This window comes from Alosa alosa, chromosome 15, assembly GCF_017589495.1.
Source record: "Alosa alosa isolate M-15738 ecotype Scorff River chromosome 15, AALO_Geno_1.1, whole genome shotgun sequence".
Lineage (NCBI taxonomy): Eukaryota > Metazoa > Chordata > Actinopteri > Clupeiformes > Clupeidae > Alosa > Alosa alosa.
Genome location: NC_063203.1, coordinates 32,183,111 through 32,207,090, shown reverse-complemented (window position 1 = coordinate 32,207,090; position 23,980 = coordinate 32,183,111). Strand labels below are relative to the sequence as shown.

The 23,980-nt window shown below is 44.9% G+C and overlaps 1 protein-coding gene and 1 pseudogene across 1 annotated transcript in view; both read left to right on the top strand.

Moving 5' to 3' along the window:
- cab39 (calcium binding protein 39) overlaps window positions 1-15,796 on the top strand; it is a 28,956-nt gene extending 13,160 nt beyond the window's left edge. The window contains exons 5-9 of the mRNA XM_048265008.1: window positions 3,438-3,606; window positions 3,826-3,885; window positions 7,648-7,713; window positions 7,986-8,129; window positions 13,926-15,796. Coding sequence (XP_048120965.1) covers window positions 3,438-3,606; window positions 3,826-3,885; window positions 7,648-7,713; window positions 7,986-8,129; window positions 13,926-14,096 — 610 coding nt within the window. The 3' untranslated portion in view covers window positions 14,097-15,796. The remainder of the gene's footprint in view (window positions 1-3,437; window positions 3,607-3,825; window positions 3,886-7,647; window positions 7,714-7,985; window positions 8,130-13,925) is intronic.
- Window positions 15,797-20,573: 4,777 nt separating this feature from the next.
- Window positions 20,574-23,980, top strand: part of LOC125308366 — a 6,646-nt pseudogene continuing 3,239 nt past the window's right edge.

Here is a 23,980-nt window from a genome sequence, read left to right as displayed (position 1 = left end):
CTGTCATCTTTAAGAACTTTTCCCAATATTTCCCATAGCCTATATCACTTTTCCTGAAGGGGTGTCTTTATTATTTTAACTCGCGTCTTCAGCTTCTTTACTGTTGACTTACTGTATTGATGCTTTACTGTATTGATGCTAGCCTTCTCGTGATATTTTAAGTAGGCCTATTTGTAGAAAATATATATTTAATTAATTTTAACTGACCACCGCCAAAATGACCGAATATCATTAAAATATTTGGTTTATGACTCATAACCGCGGGTGACCTGCAAGCTTACGAGGGAAGTTGTGGGAGATTCAGGTAGGGTTGCGACTTTTTGGACTCGCCCACTCTGTCAAAGAGACGTGAATCATGTTTTGGCCTACAAACCTTTTAAAATATCGAAAACGGATCATTGATCAGGGGAAAAAAATATCATGGATCAGGAAAAAATAATAAAAAAATAATTTTCCTCGGCCCTCCCCAGGCAAAAAATTTCTCCTGGGCCTTCCCTAAGGCTTAAAAATTCTCTTAGGCCCCCCCCCGACCGCCCCCGGTAAATATCATACAGTCCCTTAATGACCTCAACCGGTCCTCCAGGGAGAATAGCTGACTGTCTTTAAACTGGCAGATAAAGTCGCTGCATTTTAAAGCCAAGCTTGATTTGCCATTGGGGACGGCAAGTGGACGGGGTGTATTTGATATGTTCCAAACAGTAGTGGGGGTTTTGGGAGAGACTGAGGCAGGGCCCTTTCTCTCGCAGCTGGTGCGCGATCACCTTGTTAAGCTTTCAAATGAGTTTGAGCGTTACTTCCCATCCTTCAAAGATTCCACGGCAAACCAATGAGTGGGTTCCAACCCATTTGTCAATATCCCAAATAGTCCTAACTTGTCAAGCGCAGGAGGAAGAGCAGTTGATCGAAATTGCAAATGAAGGTGGTCTTAAGAGTGTCTATAAGGAAACCTCTCTGGCGGGTTTTGGATCAATAACAAAGCAGAATATCCGAGATAGCCGTAAAAGCTGAAGACTTTGCTACCATTTCCCACCACGAGGCGGGTTTTCGCAATGACTGCAACTAAGACCAAATTGCGCAATCGACTGGACATTTCAAACACACTGGGGTGTCAATGTCTTCCATCATTCCATAACCAGGGCTCCCACTGATTATATTAAGTAATGCGTTTAGTTCCCATGTTTTGTTCCCATATTTTGTTAAGCATGTTCACACGTAGGCTATAGATGTAGCTTCAAGTTGTTGTTCAATATTCATAGTTCATATTGTTCAGTTTTCACTTCTTCAAGTTCACGTTTTTCACATGTTTAAGAGATCATTACCTTCACTGTTCATACATAACTGGAGCTAGTTCTTTTCAAGTAATGCATGCACAACACATATGGAATATGAAATATGGAACATGGAACCCCCCCCCACCCCCGCCGGTCCGTGGAAAAAAAAATAGGAATCAAACCGGTCCATCGTACATACAAGGTTGGGGACCCCTGCGCTAAAGCACAGCAAGGTATGGTGCGTAATGGAGATTCCAAAGCGCTCTTATCTGGTCAGAACCAAGGACAGTGATCGAGGGATAGATGCGTCGTCTATGCACCCGACACTTTTTACAATGCAACAAACTATTTAAAAGACCAAATCTCTATTATGTAAGCACAAATAATATAACAGTATATTAGTCAGTCATTTTTATTAGGTTAAACAGTGATTTGATACATTTTTTTATTTAAGGCCCACCCACAATTGGTCTGATCCACACTACCTCTTACAAAATAGGCCTACTCCAACGTCCATCTAGCTCTTGTGAAGTATGAACTTCAACACTGCCTACAGAGTATAAGTAAGTAAGTATATATACTCTTTTGATCCTGTGAAGGAAATTTGGTCTCTGCATTTAACCTAATCCGTGAATTAGTGAAACACACACAGCACACAGTGAACACACAGTGAGGTGAAGCACTGAGAAGCAGTGAGCTGCCTGCAACAACAGCGGTGCTCGGGGAGCAGTGAGGGGTTAGGTGCCTTGCTCAAGGGCACTTCAGCCCTTGAGTACAATTGTCAGCAGTCAGTAACAGCATAATGTGACTTAATGGCCTGTGTGATTGGGATGTGGATTGCTCATTTATTATGAGTAGGCCTACAGGCTATGGTATGGTATTCTCTCCGATATAATAAATACAACATTGGGTTTGGCAAAGAAATTTGGTAATACTACTTCCACACAAGTGATGGCACCCCTGCTTGAGACAGAAGATTGTCCGTTTTGCTTTTAAGGATTTCATCTGCAATGGAAAAAAATGGATAGTGATTTGACTACAACACACACACACACACACACACGTACACACACTCTCTCTCGGAAAAGCACACACACACACACTCTCACACTCTCTCTCGGACACAAACACACACCTTCTGTAGACCTGTGCACCCCCAGCAGAGCTATTATATTGCGTGTGTGTGTGTGTGCTCCCAGTGTGTGTGTGAGTGAGTGAGTGAGTGAGTGAGTGAGTGTGTGTGTGTGTGTACGTGTCTTTTTTTTTTACAAGAACTCAGTTCTGAACTATACCATTATATTGCCTTTGTGTGTATATGTACGTGTGTATGTGTATATGTATGTGTGTGTGTGTGTGTGTATGTATATGTACGTGTGTGTGTGTGCGTGGTGTGTGTGTGTGTGTGTATGTATATGTACGTGTGTGTGTGTGTGTGTGTGTGTATGTGTGTGTATATGTACGTGTGTGTGTGTGTATATGTGTATATGTACGTGTGTGTGTGTGTATATGTGTATATATGTGTGTGTGTGTGTGTGTATGGACGTGTGTGTGTGTGTGTGTGCTATATGTGTATATGTGCGTTATTATTATTATTGTGTATATGTACGTGTGTGTGTGTGTGTGTGTGTGTGTGTGTATGTACATGTACGTGTGTGTGTGTGTATGTGTGTGTGTATATGTGCGTGTGTGTGTGTGTGTGTGTAATGTACGTGTGTGTGTGTGTGTGTGTGTGTATATATGCGTGTGTGTGTGTATATGTACGTGTGTGTGTGTGTATATGTACGTGTGTGTGTGTGTATATATGTACGTGTGTGTGTATATGTACGTGTGTGTGTATATGCGTGTGTGTGTGTGTATATATGTACGTGTGTGTGTATATATGCGTGTGTGTGTGTATATGTGCGTGTGTGTGTATATGTGCGTGTGTGTGTGTGTATATATGCGTGTGTGTGTATATATGCGTGTGTGTGTGTGTATATGCGTGTGTGTGTATATGTACGTGTGTGTGTGTGTATATATGTACGTGTGTGTGTGTATATGTACGTGTGTGTGTGTGTGTATGTACGTGTGTGTGTGTGTGTGTGTGTGTATATATGTGTTACGTTTGTGTGTGTATATGTGTGTGTGTGTGTATATGTGTGTGTGTGTGTGTGTGTGTGTGTGTAGGTACGAGAGCCCGGAGATCGCGCTGAACTGCGGTATGATGCTACGTGAGTGTGTGCGTCAGGAGCCTCTGGCCAAGATCACGCTCCACTCTCCTCACTTCTACTGCTTCTTCACCTACGTGGAGATGTCCACCTTCGACATCGCCTCCGACGCCTTCACCACCTTCAAGGTGTGTGTGTGTGCATAAGTGTGTGTGTGTTTGCTTTGTGAAGCTTGAGTGTATGTGATGTGCACTGGACTGTGTGTTTTTCACATGACCAAGTGTGTGTGTGTGTGTGTGTGTGCATAAGTGTGTGTGTGTTTGCTTTGTAAAGCTTGAGTATGTGTGATGTGCACTGGACTGTGTTTTTCACATGACCAAATGTGTGTGTGTGTGTGTGTGTCCTAGGACTTGCTGACGCGACACAAGCTGCTGAGTGCTGAGTTTCTTGAGCAGAACTACGATAGGGTGAGTAACACACACACACACACACACACACACACCACAGTATGCTCTGCCTTACCATTATCGTCATAAGGCTGCAGTAATCCATGTTCAGCAGGGTTGGCACGGATCATGAAAGAAATCCGAACCGATCGAGACACCTTCATGGAAAAGTGTGACACGCTGCTATTCAGACCAAATCTGTCCAAATGCATACAGATTCACCTGAATCCGTCCAAATATGTACAAATTCAATTCAATTTTGTCCAAAGCGACATACAAATACAAAACAATAAAATACTTAAATTTAACAGGGAACAAATTAAAATGTTAGTCAGACTACAGTAAGGAGAGTAGCAATAATAAACAACAATGTCAATTCAATCAACAGCCTAATGAAATAAACAATATTATACAAACCATAACGCATAAGAAGCGCTTAAAGGTGCGATTTGTAGGATTGTTACCGAACGTTCTGTAGGCCAAAATCAAAACACTGGTGAACGTTCTCAAGACTGCCAGGATGGTAGCCTCTTCTGAGTTGCCAGATGTAATGAAGACTTAGCTAGCGTTAGTTGACCTGCAGCTGCTTTAACGTTTCTCCAACCATGACCCAGCTACACATTACGGAAACAGTGAAAACAAAAAATACCTCTCTAACCAACGTAACATATTTAGCTGAAGTTAGCGATGCAGATGAAGTTTAGCCTAGGCTACCTGTCGTGGAGAAATCAAAGTCTGCTTTATTGTCAATTTCTTCACATGTCAAGACATACAAAGAGATCGAAATTGCGTTTCCTACTATCTCACGGTGTAGACAAGACATATTTTATATTTAAATATGGCCAGCTCTGCGTCAGACTTGATATTCTTCGTTTGACGAAGACGTCAACATCTCAGGAAGCTCCTCCGATGTCCACTTAATTTGTTTCTTGTTTTAATTTTGGAAATTTGCCTGCCTCTAGTAGGCTTTCATGACTACAACTGATAGCTGTTGACAGTTGGCCTTTGCTAATTTGGCAACCCAAATAGGAGGACGCGCTAGCCCATTATTAATACGGCTATTCTAGAATGTCGTTCAAAACAAACGAAAATTCCAAGAGATTCCGCCCCGTAACTCATTTTGTTTCATGTGTTTTATGGGGTTTTACGGGTTATAGTAATGTTGTCAAATAAGCCATTACTTCAATTCATCGTGTTTCCTTACTCTCTGACAACATATGGTGATAATTTTTGGAATGGTTACAGTTTATTTTCCATTATTTCCTACATACTGGTCCTTTAATGAACTAAGTGCATGTTGAACAGATATGCCTTTAGACCTCTCTTAAACAACCCAAAACTAAGTGCATGTTGAACAGATATGCCTTTAGACCCCTCTTAAACAACCCAAAACTAAGTGCATGTTGAACAGATATGCCTTTAGACCCCTCTTAAACGACCCAAAACTAAGTGCATGTTGAACAGATATGCCTTTAGACCCCTCTTAAACAACCCAAAACTAAGTGCATGTTGAACAGATATGCCTTTAGACCCCTCTTAAACGACCCAAAACTAAGTGCATGTTGAACAGATATGCCTTTAGACCCCTCTTAAATGACCCAAAACTAAGTGCATGTTGAACCGATATGCCTTTAGACCCCTCTTAAACGACCCAAAACTATCACAGTCACGGAGAGCACTGGGCAGCTCCAAATGCAAATGCGTACAGATTTACCCAAATTCACCCTTCTCTGTTGAACTACTCGTAAAGTGCTCATCACACAGACATCACATGAAGAGCTTTTCAATGCTGCTAGCCGTCAGTTGCTGTGATTAACTGTTTACGAGAAAATTAACTTTGAATCTTCAAAAAATCTGATCATATTATTCTGCACCTACAAAACAAACAGCAGACCTCACTGAACACACACAGCTGAACACACTGAACACACACAGCAGAACACACTGAACACACACAGCAGAACACACACAGCAGAACACACTGAACACACACAGCAGAACGCACTGAACACACACAGCTGACCTCACTGAACACACACAGCTGACCTCACTGAACACACACAGCAGAACACACTGAACACACACAGCAAAACACACACAGCTGAACACACACAGCACTGAACACAGCACTGAACACACACCGCTGAACACACACAGCAGAACACACTGAACACACACAGCAGAACACACACAGCAGAACACACACAGCTGAACACACTGAACACACACAGCAGAACACACACAGCAGAACACACACAGCTGAACACACACAACACACACCGCTGAACACACACCGCTGAACACACACCGCTGAACACACAGCAGAACACACACAGCAGAACACACACAGCAACGTGGCAGGTGTCTTGCTACGGGCACGAGTAAGTGCAGTGCCAAGTTTGACGTTACATGTCATTTGGATCAGCTACAGACAAAGAGTGGCAGACAGAGTGTTATGTCACTTGTAGGCTACCAGAGATTGTTTAGTCACATCATGGCCTACCGTGGCCTACTGGTTAGCACTTCGGACCTGTAACCGGAGGGTTGCCGGTTCGAACCCCGACCAGTAGGCACGCTGAAGTGCCCTTGAGCAAGGCACCTAACCCCTCACTGCCCCCCCGAAGCTGCTGTTAAAGCAGGCAGCTCATTGCGCCGGGATTACTGTGTGCTTCACCTCACTGTGTACACTGTGTGCTGAGTGTGTTTCACTAATTCACGGATTGGGATAAATGCAGAGACCAAATTTCCCTCACGGGATCAAAAAAGTATATATACTTATACTTATACTTATATATATAGCCTTAACTCAAAACAGCTGTTAGGCTTATGTAATTTTGATTTGTAAAAATGTCACATGCAGCCATGCCTAAATTCTGCTTACTGCACATTAATTATGGGCTAATATATTATAATATACTATTCAGTATTCATTATTGAATGCTTAGCTGGAGTGATGTTTTCCCTGTCATCCTATGTTTAAAGCAGGCATACCTGCGGTCATGCAACTGGCCTACAGGTTTTCTACAGGAAGGGCATGTTTTGAACGGGCACTTTCACTAGTCAGGGTTTCTACAGGAAATGTATGTTTTGAACGGGCCCTGCACTAGTTTTTTTAAAACTGACCTGTGCTCAAATTTTTCAGTCCCTGATGTCATAACAGGTCAAATAGAAAATACTTGTTAAAGTACCTCTCTCTGTCTCTGTCTCTCTCTGTCTCTCTCTCTCTCTCTCTCTTTCTCTCTCTCTGTCTCTACATGTGAAAGTACCTCTCTCTGTCTCTACATGTTAAAGTACCTCTCTCTCTCTGTCTCTCTCTCTCTCTCTCTCTCTCTCTCTCTCTCTGTCTCTACATGTTAAAGTACCTCTCTCTCTCTCTGTCTCTCTCTCTCTCTCTCTCTCTCTCTCTCTCTCTATCTCTCAAATTCAATTTCAATTCAAATTCAAAAAGAGCTTTATTGGCATGACCATGTGGTATAGTGTTGCCAAAGCAGACACAAACAAAAACAACAACTAAGAAAAGTAAACTTATGAATGACTGCTAAACTTCAACAATACGACTTTTTTTAAATTAATACATTAATTCATACATAAAATGAAACTAGTAACTAAGATCCACCATATTTGTGGTAATATCAAAATGAAAAGGAAATTTAAATTTGTATGTCAAAATTGAGCTATGATAAAAAAAAAAGGAAACTTGAGGAAAATTAATGCACCTGAATAAAACGGAAACCTATAAATAATTTAACCTAAATCTCTCTGTCTCCCTCTGTTTCTCTGCAGTTCTTCAGTGAATATGAGAGACTTCTTCATTCTGAAAACTATGTGACAAAAAGACAATCTCTGAAGGTAAGTGTGTGTGTGTGTGTGTGTGTGTGTGTGTTGGTGTGTAGTTGTTAGGTGAGCTGCTATTGGATAGGCATAACTTCACCGTACTGATGCTCTGTATGTGTGTGTGTGTGTGTTTAGTTGTTAGGTGAGCTGCTATTGGATAGGCATAACTTCACCGTACTGATGCTCTGTATGTGTGTGTGTGTGTGTTTAGTTGTTAGGTGAGCTGCTATTGGATAGGCATAACTTCACCGTACTGATGCTCTGTATGTGTGTGTGTGTGTGTTTAGTTGTTAGGTGAGCTGCTATTGGATAGGCATAACTTCACCGTGATGACCCGTTACATCAGTAAAGCTGAAAACCTCAAACTCATGATGAACCTCTTGCGAGACAGGAGCCGCAACATCCAGTTTGAAGCCTTCCACGTCTTTAAGGTACCTAGACATAGATACACACACACACACCAGGGATGGAAATTAACCACCAGCCCCCCGCCAAATGCGGGTAGTTTTGTGCTCTGGCGGGTGAATTTGGTCAACTTACCAGCCACTGTGGCGGGTAGAGCTACTAACATACCACTGACCAACCTGACCAATAGTCAGATCCAGTCTAATTTTCATGCTTATTGACGGCAATAAGAAAGTGTCTGTAGCGATCATGTAACGTTACCAACCGTAAATTGCGCTGATTTGAAGTTCTACAACAACTACCAGTGAGAGCCACCAAGAGCATAGCCCGGCATAGCCAAGAGCATAGGCCCAGCATAGCAGAAAGACAGCCCAGCATAGCCCAGCATAAAGCATAGCCCAGCCCGCAGCATAGCCCAGCATAGCCCAGCATAGCGCAGCATAGCCCAGCATAGCCCAGCCCGCAGCATAGTCCAGCATAGCCCAGCCCGCAGCATAGCCCAGCATAGCCCAGCCCGCAGCATAGCCCAACATAGCCCGCAGCATAGCCCAGCATAACCCGCAGCATAGCCCAGCATAGCCCAGCATAGCGCAGCATAGCCCCAGCATAGCCCCAGCACAGCCAAGAAAGCATAGCCCAGCATAGCCCCGCAGCATAGCCCAGCATAGCCCAGCATAGCCCAGCATACTACAGAGCATAGCCTGAGCATAGCCTAACATAGTCCAGCACAGCCCAGCATAGCCCAGCATAGCCCACAGCATAGCCCAGCATAGCCCAGCATAGCCCAGCATAGCCACAGCATAGCCCAGCATAGCCCAGCATAGCCCCAGCATAGCCCAGCATAGCCTTGAAAGCATAGCCCACAACATAGCTCCAGCATACGGGCATAGCATAGCCCAGCATAAGACAGCATATAGCCCAGCCCCAGTATAGCCCAGCATAGCTCCAGCATAGTCTGTAGCATAGCCCAGCATAGCTAAAGATAGCCCAGCATAGTGCAGCATGGGTCTAGCATGGTCCAGTCTTCAAGAAAGCATAGCCCAGCATAATGAAAGCATAGTCCGCAGCATAGCCCAGCATAGCCCAGCATAGCCCCAGCTCCAGTTCAAGAGCATAGCCCAGCATAGCCCAGCATAGCGAAAGATAGCCCAGCATAGCCCAGCATAGCCCAGCATAGCCCAGCATAGCGCAGCACAGCAGCATAGCCCAGCACAGCCCAGCACAGCCCAGCACAGCCCAGCATAGCCAGCAAGAGCATAGCCCAGCATAGAAAGAGCATAGCCCAGCATAGCTCCAGCATAGCCCAGCATAGCCCAGCATAGCCCAGCATAGCTTGTCAATAGGACAGCATAGCCCCAGCATAGCCCAGCATAGCCCAGCATAGTCCAGCACAGCGAAAGATAGCCCAGCATAGCCCAGCATAGCCCAGCACAGCCTGCAGCATAGCCCAGCATAGCCCAGCATAGTCCACATAGCCAAAGTTAGCATAGCCCAGCATGGCCCAGCATAGCCCAGGCCCGCAGCATAGCCCAGCATAGCCCAGCATTAAGCAGCATAGCCCAGCATAGCCCAGCACAGCCCCAAGAGCATAGCCCAAGAAAGATAGCCCAGCATAGCCCAGCACAGCCCCCAGCATAGCCCCCAGCATAGCCCAGCATAGCCCCACAGCATAGCCCACAACATAGCAAAGAAAGCATAGCCCAGCACAGCCCAGCATAGCCTAGCATAGCTCCAGCATAGCCCAAGAGCATAGCCCAGCATAGCCCAGCATAGTGCAGCATGGCCCAGCATAGCCCAGTCTCAAGAAAGACAAGCCTCCAGCCCGCGAGCATAGCCCAGCATAGCCCAGCCCGCAGCATAGCCCAGCATAGCAGCATAGCCCAGCATAGCCCCCCTAGCATAGCCCAGCATAGCCCAGCATAGTCTGTGAGCATAGCCCAGCATAGTCCGCAGAGAGATAGCTCCAGCATAGCCCAGCATAGCCCGCAGCAAAGTGACAGCCCAGCATAGCCCAGCATACGCAGCATAGCCCAGCATAAAGAAAGCATAGCCCTCAGTATTAAGCATAGCCCAGCATAGCCCACAGCATAGCTTAGCATAGCCCAACATAGTCCAGCATAGAAAGCATAAAGCCCAGCATAGCCCAATACAGCATAGCCCAGCATAGCCCACAGCATAGCCCAGCATAGCCCAGCACAGCCCAGCATAGCCCCCAGCATAGCCCAGCATAGCCCACAGCATAGCCCACAACATAGCCCAGCATAGCGCAGCATAGCCCAGCACAGCCCAGCATAGCCCAGCATAGCCCGCAGCATAGCCCAGCATAGTCTAGCCCCAGCATAGCCCAGCATAGCCCAGCATAGCACAGCATAGCCCAGCAGCAGAGCATAGCCCAGCATTAGCCTAGCATAGCCCAGCATAGTGCAGCATGGCCCAGCATGGTCCAGCATAGCCCAGCCCCAAGAGTATTAGCCCAGCCCCAAGAGCATAGCCCAGCATAGCCCAGCCCGCAGCATAGCCCCAGCGCAAGCGCAGCATAGCCCAGCATAGCCCCCAGCATAGCCCAGCATAGCCCGCAGCATAGCCCCAGCATAAGAAAGATAGCCCAGCATACGACAGCATAGCCCGCGAAAGATAGCCCGAAAGCATAGCCCAGCATAGCCCAGCATAGCCCAGCATAAGCGAGCATAGCCCAGCATAGCCTAGCATAGCTTCCAGCATTAGCGAAAGCATAAAAAAGAAAAGAGCATAGCCCAGCATAGCCCAGCATAGTCCGGGCATAGCCCCAGCATAGCCCAGCATAGCCCGCAGCATAGCCCAGCATAGCAAGAAAGTATTAGTCCAGCATAGCCAGTCCGAGCATAGTCGCATAGCCCAGCATAGCCCAGCATAGCCCAGCATAGCCCGGGCAGCATAGTCAGCGAGCATAGCCCAACATAGTCTAACATAGCCCAGCATAGCCCGCAGCATAGCTGCAGCATAGCCCAGCATAGCGCAGCATAGCCCAGCTTTAGCCCAGCATAGCCCGGAAAGCATAGCCCAGCATAGCCGAGCATTAGTCCAGCATAGTCTGCGAGCATAGCCGCATAGCCCAGCATAGCCCAGCATAGCCCAGCATGGCTACAGCATAGCCCAGCATGGCGCAGCATAGCCCAGCATAGCCCAGCATAGCGCAGCATAGCCCAGCATAGCCCAGCATAGCCCACAACATAGCCCAGCATAGCGCAGCATAAAGAAAGCATAGCCCAACATAGCGAAAGCAGCCCAGCATAGCCCAGCATAGCCCGCAGCATAGCGCAGCATAAAGCTCCAGCATAGCCCAGCATAGCCCTTAGCATACGCGCCAGCATAGCCCAGCATAGCGCAGCATAGCCCAGCATAGCCCGCAGCATAGCGCAGCATAGCCCAGCATAGTCCAGCATAGTCCAGCATAGCCCAGCATAGTCCAGCATAGTCCAGCATAGCCCAGCATAGTCCAGCATAGTCCAGCATAGCCCAGCATAGCCTAGCGTCACTGGTGCAGTGCTTCCCTTTTTGCCACTACCATTAGGAAACTGTCGCTATGCTCTCATGTGCCACTGCTAGCTTATTTCAGGATGAATGCATAAACAAATCTAGTGAGATCTGTGAATCTGCGTTGTATATTCACAGACTAATATTCTCACGCAAATAGTTGTCTTTTGAAGTGGCCCGTAGCTATTTTAATACGGCCCGCGACGCCTTCACAGAAAACAAGATGACATGCTACTATTTAGACCTATGAGCCAAACAGGCGGACACCTCCACACCCATTCGTCGTGGTGGAATATCCTACAAACTTTTCATTCAAGAAATTACAAACCGCAGATCAGAATAAACAGAGGAACTTACCGAACACAAAGGTGTTAATGGGACACCAGGCAAGCCTGATGCTTTTTCTCTCTTAAACTCCCCTCGCCGGTCTGAAGCTCTTTTCCTTTTTCTTGCGTCTTCCATCAAGGTTTTCGCTGCTTCTTCTTCGCCGCTCTGCCATTACACCATACCTGTCAACACTCCTGTTTTTCCATGGGTTTCTCCCAGTATTTCAAGGTCATCTCCCAGCACCCTCCCCCGCTTTGTTATTTCTCCCGAAAACTCCCCGTAATTTGCATGGCCATTAAACTTCATTTTAAAATCATTGATCCATTCAGGTTGCCAGATTGTGTATGAAATACACCCTACACATCCACGATCACTTAGTTTCAATTGCAACCGTTTTGTCACAGGCTAAAACCTGGCAACCCAAAACCCAAAGCCTGAGTCTCTGAGTCTCAGAAGCAAGCTGGCTAGTTGAATGGCCTACTCCAGAACCAGCTGTTGTGAAATTGTTGGGAATTTAATTAATTAACACATCACATAAACTGTTATTGAGTGTTGTTGATACACTGAACTTGTGCCCTCGAACCAAATCAGACAGCAAGCAGCTTTGGAGTTTTAGGAAGTAGGCTGCAGGCAGCTGGTGGATACATAACTGGCATGTAAGGTAATGGTAAGGTAAAAGCAACGACCGTAAATGCAGTGTTGAAACACGATGTATGCGTATTAAAACATATTAAATATGCAAACACAGATCCGGTATAAACACTGAACCCCCGAAAAAAAAAAAATCTCCGCTTTTGGAAAGCTAAATGTTGACAGGTATGCATTACTGCTTCGTCGTGGTAGGATACACTGAACTTGCAAGCGGGATATTCTTCCTACAGGCAGTAGGGCGGGCGAGAGTCTTCATTAAGCCCTGTAATGAGTCATTTAACCATATAACCGACTTTACGAAGATGAGTAATTAACACGAAAACGCTTGGTGTCCCTTTTAAGCATTCCGCTATGCAATTAGCCGTTCCAGAGTAATCCTGGTTTTGAAATTGAAGCAAATGTCTACAAGGTTCCAACTTTGGACTTTGTAATACACCTATAAGGCCAAATACAAAATAAATGTTAACAATATCGCCTAGATAACTGTAAATATTAAAACCAGAGTTTTTTCAATGTAGTTTCACAAAATGCTAAGCAGGCTTAAGTTTCTTAAAGCTGTGCTGTGCATTTTATTGTTCAGTGCATGATTTTAACAACAGAAAAAGAAATAAAATGCTAAATGTTAAAATATAGTCTTGATACCTGTAAATATTTAAATCAGATGATGTACACTATAGTTAAATCAAGTTGAGAGAGTTGATTTATAGGATGCTCCAGAACTCACACAAACAGAGTCTTAAAGGAGCCACACCAATTTTTTTATGACAAGACACTATCGTGATAGTATTGTGGTTTTGTTGGCCCTTTAGTTTTGTTGCTACTGTGCTTGTAGGTTTAGGCAAAATCTGGTACATTTTAGTTAGACGCGAATCATGCCGATTACGTGATCATTTTGGGGTAGCCTCACTATAATCATGATATCGCATTTTCATGCCATTTCTCTAGTGGCTGGTAAGTTGGGTGGCTGGTAGATTTTGCAATCCACCAGCCACAGTGGCATTCCATCCCTGACACACACACATATGCTCACACCGTTAACGTACTAACAAAGCAATACACACACACACACACACATACACACACGCATATGGCTTAGTGCATAGAAATACACACACACACGTGCGATGTACGAGCACGATGACTGTAGTGATTATAACAGCCCAGATAGCCTCACTAGAGAGCACGATGACTGTAGTGATTATAACAGCCCAGATAGCCTCACTAGAGAGCACGATGACGGTAACACACTGCAATTCCAACACACGGAATTCATAACGACAGGCCATTTTAGCAGGTGTTTATCCGTGTGTGTGTGTGTGTGTCGCCAACAGGTGTTTGTGGCCAATCCCAACAAGCCTCCAGCCATCCTGGACATTCTGGTGAAGAACCAGAGCAAGCTGGTGGACTTCCTGTCCCGTTTCCAGGCCGACCGCACCGAGGACGAGCAGTTCAACGACGAGAAGACCTACCTCATCAAACAGATCCGAGAACTACGCCGCTAACACACACACACACACACACTCCTCATCAAACAGATCCGAGAACTACGCCGCTAACACACACACACACACACTCCTCATCAAACAGATCTGAGAACTACGCCGCTAACAACACACACACACACACACACACACACACACACACACACACCTCATGAAACAGATCCGAGAGCTACGCCACTAACACACACACACATACACACCCTTAAACTGATCCAAGAACTACGCCGCTAACACACACACACACACACACACACACACACTCCTCATCAAACAGGTCCGAGAACTACGCCACTAACACACACACACACACACACACACACACACACCCTCAAACTGATCCAAGAACTACGCCGCTAAGACACACACATACACACACACTTCTCATCAAACTGGTCCAAGAACCACGCCGCTAACAGACACACACACACACACACACACACACACACACACACACACCTCATGAAACAGATCCGAGAGCTACGCCGCTAACACACAGACACACACACACACACACACTCCTCATCAAACAGATCTGAGAACTACGCCACTAACACACACACACACACACACACCCTTAAACTGATCCAAGAACTACGCCGCTAAGACACACACATACACACACACTTCTCATCAAACTGGTCCAAGAACCACGCCGCTAACAGACACACACACACACACACACACACACACACACACACACACACACCTCATGAAACAGATCCGAGAGCTACGCCGCTAACACACAGACACACACACACACACACTCCTCATCAAACAGATCTGAGAACTACGCCACTAACACACACACACACACACACCCTTAAACTGATCCAAGAACTACGCCGCTAAGACACACACACACACACACAACACAAATACTCTCCTAATCAAACTGATCCAAGAACTACGTCGCTCACACACACACACGGCTCACACACACACACGCACACACACACACACACACACACACCTCTAGAGAACAGGCTAACGTACACACACATAAACACACACATGCATCTGCACACTCATTATTAAAACATCATAAACACTCTAAGCATGTACTTACTAACATGAACATAATTAAGTCCCACCAGACATACACACACGCACACACACACACACACACACACACACAGAGACTCCTACGGCGTGTGACTGGATTGTGCTGGTTTGGGCTACGCTGAAGGGTTGTGTGGAGAAACGCCGCCCCCTGGTGACTGAGCTTTCCCACTGCAGAGAAAAGACTCCAATGCTGCCTCTCACCCCTCACCAACATGTGGACAATATTCCCTTCCAACACACACATGCACACACACACTCACATTCACACACACACACACACACACACACACACAGTCACATAAACACTATCACACATACACTTGCATTCACACTGGACCTTGCACACACAAACAAACACACACACTCTCCATCACACATCTCACACTCACATTGCTCTTTGTGTATGCCTGTTAACCTGCCAACTTGTATGTTTATACAGTAGAACTGTGTGTGTGTGTGTGTGTGTGTGTGTGTGTGTGTGTGTGTGTGCACGTTCTTGGCGGGGTGGGGGGTTCCTTGGAAAATGGAGAAACTTGTACATAATGCCTTTTTGTTTTGCTTTAGACTTTGTTGAACCTGTTTTGTTGACATATGGAAAAAGATATAATATTATATTATACATACCCCAGACCATGAAATATTTGACGTCTTGTCTGTACACAAGTTCACTGAGTTCTTGTTGTAGCATGTAGCTGTGTGCTAAGCACCGGGCCTGTTTTAGCATGTAGCTTAGTGCTAACCGTCAAACGTGTAGCATGTAGCTCAGTGCTAAGCACCAGGCCTGTTTTAGCATGTAGCTCAGTGCTAAGCACCAGGCCTGTGTTAGCATGTAGCTCAGGGCTAACTGTCAAACTTGTTGTAGCATGTAGCTCTGTGCTAAGCACCATGCCTGTTGTAGCATGTAGCTCAGTGCTAAGCACCATGCCTAATGTAGCATGCAGCTCAGTGCTAAGCGCCATGCCTGTTTTAACATGTAGCTCAGTGCTAAACGCCATGCCTGTTTTAGAATGTAGCTCAGTGCTAAGCGCCATGCCTGATGTAGCATGTAGCTCAGTGCTAAGCGCCATGCCTGTGTTAGCATGTAGCTCAGTGCTAAGCGCCATGCCTGATGTAGCATGTAGTTCAGTGCTAAGCGCCATGCCTGATGTAGCATGTAGCTCAGTGCTAAGCGCCATGCCTGATGTAGCATGTAGCTCAGTGCTAAATGCCATGCCTGTTTTAACATGTAGGTCTGTGCTACACATTAGGCCTGTTGTAGCATGTAGCTCTGTGCTAAGCGTCAGGCCTGTTATATAATGTAGTTCCTTGCTATAACGGTCAGGCCTGTTTTAGCATGTAGCGCCCTGCTAACAATCTGGCTTGTTTTAACATGTAGCGCCATGCTAAGGGTCATGCCTGTTGTAGCATGTAGCGCTGTGCTAAGTGCCATGCCTAAACTGGACCATGCTGACGATGTGGACCCTTAGCCTGAGAATGGGAAGCTACAGAGTGTACTGTACGTTAGCTATTAGCCGGTATACTACTGTAACGTCAAGGTGAGTTGCACGGTTGCATGGACTGTTGGCACGTTGAGTTACTGTGATAGAGGTGGGGTTCATTCATGTGGTTGCACATATAGAAACTATAGTGGGATACGTCATATGGAGAAACTACAGTGAGATATGACCGTGGCCACTAGGGCACTATAGTGCAGGGGTGTCCAAACTTTTTGACTCAAGGGCAACAATGGGTTTTGAAAATTGCAGAGCCGGACAGTAACGGAGTACATTTACTTGAGTACAATTTTGAGGGATCTGTACTTTACTCGAGTATCATTTTTGGGGAGTACTCATGACTTTACTCAAGTACATTTGAGCGGCAAATATTGTACTCTTTACTCCACTACATTTCTATCCATAACCGTGAGTACCCATTACTACTAAAGAAAAATCTCGAAAACCCTGGATTTTGTTGTTTCCCTCTCAAGCGTGATTGGATTGTGCGAGCCACTAATTTGGACAGCCTATCAGCAATCACTTTCAGCTTTCAGCCAAAGTCAACTCCATGGTCAGATTTAGATAAGAGCGAAACCATGGGACCCGAAACAATGGATGAAGGCGCAGCAGGTCCATCCGGGGATAATGCCAACCGGTGGCCCCACCTCACCAAACTATTTAAATTTTCTGAACAAGTTAATGATAGTTTTTGCTTCAAGTGTTTCAATTACAAAATAGTATTTTGTATTTGAAATACGTATTTTAAATTCATGTATTAGAAATACTGCCCATCCTTGGCAACATGGAAAAAGATGTAAATAACTTGATTTTACTTTCAATTCCTTTTACATTCTCCAAGGTATTAACATTTTTCATAACTCCATGTAGGACGTTTCTGTACATAAATGTAAGCACTGTTGCAGTAGTAATGCAATATTTAGAAAATGTAGGCTACTCTACTCTTGATACTCAAGTACTTCTAAAAACAAGTACTTCAGTACTTTTACTTAAGTAGACATCTGACCGTTGTACTTTTACTTGTACTTGAGTAAAATTGAGCAAAGGGTATCTGTACTTTTACTCAAGTAATGAAGCTGTGTACTCTGTCTGCCTCTGGAAAATTGACAAAAAATAATATAAGGTTTTGTATCATTTAAATCATTTAATTTTGTTGTAGAAAATTAATTTCTTAAGAAATACTGTTAATTTGATGCGGTTTAATTTATTAATATAATTTATATTATAATTAATTTATTAATATAATTTATTAAAGTGTGCGGCAGGCCGGAGTTTGGACACTCCTGCTATAGTGGGATATGCCCATAGGACATAAGTACAGTATAGTGGGATATGCCCATAGGACATAATGTAAGTACAGTATAGTGGGATATGCCCATAGGATATAAGTATAGTATAGTGGGATATACCATAGGATATAAGTATAGTATAGTGGGATATACCCATAGGACATAATGTAAGTATAGTATAGTGGGATATGCCCATAGGATATAAGTATAGTATAGTGGGATATACCCATAGGATATAAGTACAGTATAGTGGGATATGTCACATAGGATATACTGTAAGTATAGTGGGATATACCCATAGGACATAATGTAAGTATAGTATAGTGGGATATGCCCATAGGATATAATGTAAGTATAGTATAGTGGGATATACCCATAGGATATAAGTACAGTATAGTGGGATATGCCCATAGGACATAAGTACAGTATAGTGGGATATGCCCATAGGACATAATGTAAGTATAGTATAGTGGGATATGCCCATAGGACATAATGTAAGTATAGTATAGTGGGATATACCCATAGGACATAATGTAAGTATAGTATAGTGGGATATGCCCATAGGATATAAGTATAGTATAGTGGGATATACCCATAGGATATAAGTACAGTATAGTGGGATATGTCACATAGGACATACTGTAAGTATAGTGGGATATGCCCATAGGACATACTGTAAGTACAGTATAGTGGGATATACCCATAGGACATACTGTAAGTATAGTATAGTGGGATATACCCATAGGATATAAGTACAGTATAGTGGGATATACCCATAGGACATAATGTAAGTATAGTGGGATATACCCATAGGATATAAGTACAGTATAGTGGGATATGTCACATAGGGAAACAGTAGGATATGTTAGAAGCATGTCTCCAATCTCAGTGGACAGTGATGGGTGATGATTAGCCACTGGAGTAAACTGCGGTTTAATTTATTAATATAATTTATATTATAATTAATTTATTAATATAATTTATTAAAGTGCGCGGCAGGCCGGAGTTTGGACACTCCTGCTATAGTGGGATATGCCCATAGGACATAAGTACAGTATAGTGGGATATGCCCATAGGACATAATGTAAGTACAGCATAGTGGGATATGCCCATAGGATATAAGTATAGTATAGTGGGATATACCATAGGATATAAGTATAGTATAGTGGGATATACCCATAGGACATAATGTAAGTATAGTATAGTGGGATATGCCCATAGGATATAAGTATAGTATAGTGGGATATACCCATAGGATATAAGTATAGTATAGTGGGATATGTCACATAGGACATACTGTAAGTATAGTGGGATATGCCCATAGGACATACTGTAAGTACAGTATAGTGGGATATACCCATAGGACATACTGTAAGTATAGTATAGTGGGATATACCCATAGGATATAAGTACAGTATAGTGGGATATACCCATAGGACATAATGTAAGTATAGTGGGATATACCCATAGGATATAAGTACAGTATAGTGGGATATGTCACATAGGGAAACAGTAGGATATGTTAGAAGCATGTCTCCAATCTCAGTGGACAGTGATGGGTGATGATTAGCCACTGGAGTGATGTTGCAGCCATCGTAACCTTTGACCCCTTACCTCACCAGAGCTCACTTGTTGCAGTTGTGCAATAAAATATTTTTGAAATGTGTTGAACTTCAACATCTAACCACAAACCTGCAGCCAGGTGCTGGGAAGGGGTGAGTGGGTATGGGCAGACCCTAATGCCAGGGATGGGGGTGGGCATATGTGCAAGTGTTCAGGTTCTATAGGCCTCATGAAAACAGTGCACTCAATACAACCCCACCACACACACACACACACACACACACACACACTCAATACAACCTCCCACCCCACCCCCCAACACACACACTCAATACAACCCCACACACACACTCAATACAACCCTACACACACTTAATACAACAGATGAAGTTGAGCTAGCGTGACAGAGATCTCCTGAGCGAACGGAGGAGCAGTTTATGTGAGCATGTACAGTGAAAGAAAGGGGGCTGACGTTGCACATACATGTTGATATTAGCAAACAGGCAAAGACAATTGTGGAGCACAACATACAGTAGATTCCTGTTTGCTCAAATAAGTTTTTTTTGTGCTCGAGTTTCATTTTTCCTCAAAATATAATTTGTGTGCTCGCTCAAAATATTTTTCTGTGCTCAAATTGTGCTACTGCTCGCTCATAAAAGAGGCACAAATGTAACTCCATAATGCACACACACATACCTAGGAACATCCCACTGTCTACTGTGTCTGTTACACACACACATGGATACACACACAGGCACACACACACAGGTACACACACACACACACACACAACTATAGCTATATCTTCAAGTGTCAACTGCAGTTTTCCGAGTATAAAATCTGCAAGTATTGGAGGAATTCTTCACTGTTCTAATGCAGGAAATGCAATATCTTGGGCATGGAGAAAATGCATTGCACTGCACAGTACTGTAATTTACTGCAGAAATGTAATATTTTGGACACGAAAATATTATTGTACTGCTTTGTACTTCGAAAAAAAAACTGCAGTTCTTTTTTGTAAGGACGGGCCTCTAGCCCTTTAAGAGGCAGCTAAAACACAACATCAGAGGACCCGCGGACTTCCGGTGCTGGAGACCAGCTGAGCCAGCTCTCCGGTGAACCTTCCGCAGGGACGACACAGCATCAGCTCTCGAGCCGTTAGAGACACCCTCAAAACGCGCCACCATGGTGAAGATCAGCTTCCAGCCTGTCGCCGGACAAAAAGTGGAGAAGGACGAGGTCGATGGCGAGCAACCTGCGGTGCTTATCTCGCAACCCCACGTACGTTACAGCCAGGTCACACACACACACTCACACACACTGACGTAGGGGAGCTGCAAGGCGCGTCGCGGATGGAGTGCAGGTGCAGCTGCGCCAAAGACTCCATCAACCTGGAACGCCGTTTTCAGGAGATGATTGAAGTCATTGATCGCGATTGATGAGTCGCCATCGTTAGGAAATGAGTGGCTAGGGATGTGGTGAAAAGGGTGGGGGGAAAAAAGAGCGATTTCACGGATGTAAACAAGAGAAAATGGCAGATGGAGTGATGTTGGAGCAGACACATCTGCAGCGCGTGAGCACGGAGGGGAATCGGACAGGGGGATAAATATCGGTGTCGGTAAGCCGATTAAGTTTATGGAAGCCACCGTAGCCTGGTGGGACTTAATAATGACGGCACTCGCTTGTCTAGGTCTCCAGGGCCACACGCGCGCACTCGTTTTGGCTGCTGAGCGCGATTGTAACAGCAGATGGAGCGCGAGACCGTGGGCGGTTACGTAAATGTATTTTTAGCGACTCTGTCATTCTGTGCTTCCAACTCTCTCTCTCGCTCTCTCTCTCTAACACACACACACACAACACACTTTTTTGCTTCTGTAAATATTAGTAGCCTAAATAAATAAGTCTGTCATAAGTATGAGGAATCTCTGGCTGCTCTGTGAGTGGGAGCAGGGGGCTATCTCCCGCCATGAAGAGTGTGTGTGTGTTTAGGAGCAGCAGGCCATGAGGCCTTCTCAGGTAAATCTGTGTGTGTGTGTGTGTGTGTGTGTGTAGGATCAGCAGGTGCCTCCGGTCATGAAGAGGTCCTCTATGGTTACTCTCTGCTGCCTCACGTCTGCACTGCTGGTCTTTACCTGTAGCCTACTCTACGCCTGTGTGTACATATACACACACTACATCATCCCGCAGGTAACACACACACACTACATCACCCCCCAGGTAACACACACACACACACTATATCATCCCCCAGGTAACACACACACACACACTACATCATCCCCCAGGTAACACACACACTACATCACCCCCCAGGTAACACACACACACTATATCATCCCCCAGGTAACACACACACACACTACATCATCCCCCAGGTAACACACACACACTACGTCAACGTATTGTTGGTGATGATGTGTGTATTGTTGGTGATGTGTGTATTGTTGGTGGTGATGTGTATATTGTTGGTGATGTGTGTGTATGTGATGTGTGTGTACTTGAATTTCCCCTGGGGATCAATAAAGTATCTCTCTATCTGTATTGTTGGTGATGTGTGTGTATTGTTGGTGATGTGTGTGTTGTTGGTGATGTGTGTGTTGTTGGTGATGATGTGTGTATTGTTGGTGATGTGTGTATTGTTGGTGATGTGTGTATTGTTGGTGATGTGTGTATTGTTGGTGATGTGTGTATTGTTGGTGATGTGTGTGTATTGTTGGTGATGTGTGTTGTTGGTGATGATGTGTGTGTTGTTGGTGATGTGTGTATTGTTGGTGATGTGTGTATTGTTGGTGATGTGTGTGTATTGTTGGTGATGTGTGTGTATTGTTGGTGATGTGTGTGTGTATTGTTGGTGATGTGTGTATTGTTGGTGATGTGTGTGTATTGTTGGTGATGTGTGTGTTGTTGGTGATGATGTGTGTGTTGTTGGTGATGTGTGTGTATTGTTGGTGATGTGTGTGTTGTTGGTGATGTGTGTGTATTGTTGGTGATGATGTGTGTGTTGTTGGTGGTGATGTGTGTATTGTTGGTGGTGATGTGTGTGTTGTTGGTGATGATGTGTGTGTTGTTGTTGAAGGTTCCGTCACAGTCGGAGTTCCGCTGCCGGGTGATGTATGATGACGCCGGGTGATGGCCCCCTTGCGCAGTGCTCACGTTCGCGCCCGCCCACACACACACTCACACACACACACACACTCTCACTCCCTGGACGAGAAGGTGGATATCTACCTGCAGGACAACTACGAACTCATCAGCGTCCCAGTGCCCGACTTCAGCAACACACACCCCGCCGAGATCATCCACGACTTCCACATGGTAACACACACACACACACACACACACACGCACACCCCGCCGAGATCATCCACGACTTCCACATGGTAGCACATACACACGTACAGCGATATCATCCATCCCTTCCAAAGAGTTACACGCACGCACACACACACACACACACACACACACATACACACATGCACACACACACTTAAGATCCTTTGACTGAGTAACACACATCACAGCACACAGTGTAGTTCACATAGTCTACCGATGGTGAATGTGTCTGCACGTCCATCCTGAACTCTAGGGAGCTTTTCCTCATTACTGTTACTCATGGGCCACAATACACCCACACACACATTACACACACATTACACACACTCACACACACACACACACACACACACACACATTACACACACTCACACACACACATTACACACACACACACATTACACACACACACACACACACACACACACATTACACACACACACACACACCTTCTCTGATTGTTTAACACTCTGTAAAGCGCCATGAGACACGTGCAATGTTTTGGCGCTCTATAAATGATATTAAATTGAAAATTGAATTGTTTTGAACAAGTAAATACAATACTGTGTGTGTGTGTGTGTGTGTAGGGGCTAACAGCCTATCATGACCTCACTCTGGACAAGTGTTACGTGAGTGAGCTGAACGCCTCGGTTGTCATGGCGCCCAGGAACCTGTGGGAGCTTCTCATCAACGTGAAGGTGAGGCTGCAGCAATGCATCATGGGAGATGAGTGTGTGCAGCAATGCATCATGGGAAATGAGTGTGTGCAGCAATGCATCATGGGAGATGAGTGTGTGCCCTTCACTCAGATTCACTGTGTTTGGTGTGTGTGTGTGTTCGCATTATTTGGTGTGTTTGTGTCTTTGTGTGTGTGTGTGTCAGCATAACTGTGTTTGTGTGCGTATGTGTGTCTGTGCATGTCTGTGTGGGTGTGTATGGTGCAATTAAATGCATTGTTAAGTGTGTGCATGAACAAGTGAGTGTGTGTGTGTGTGTGTGTGTATTACGCAATTGCAATTTGAACCAATGCAATTATCTAATCACAAGCGCGTTTAGGAGAGTTTCAATGGCGCGGAAGTGAGGGAGTAGCGAGCTAGCTCTCTGTTTTGTTTGAACGTCAACAGAAATGACGTTACCCAACATC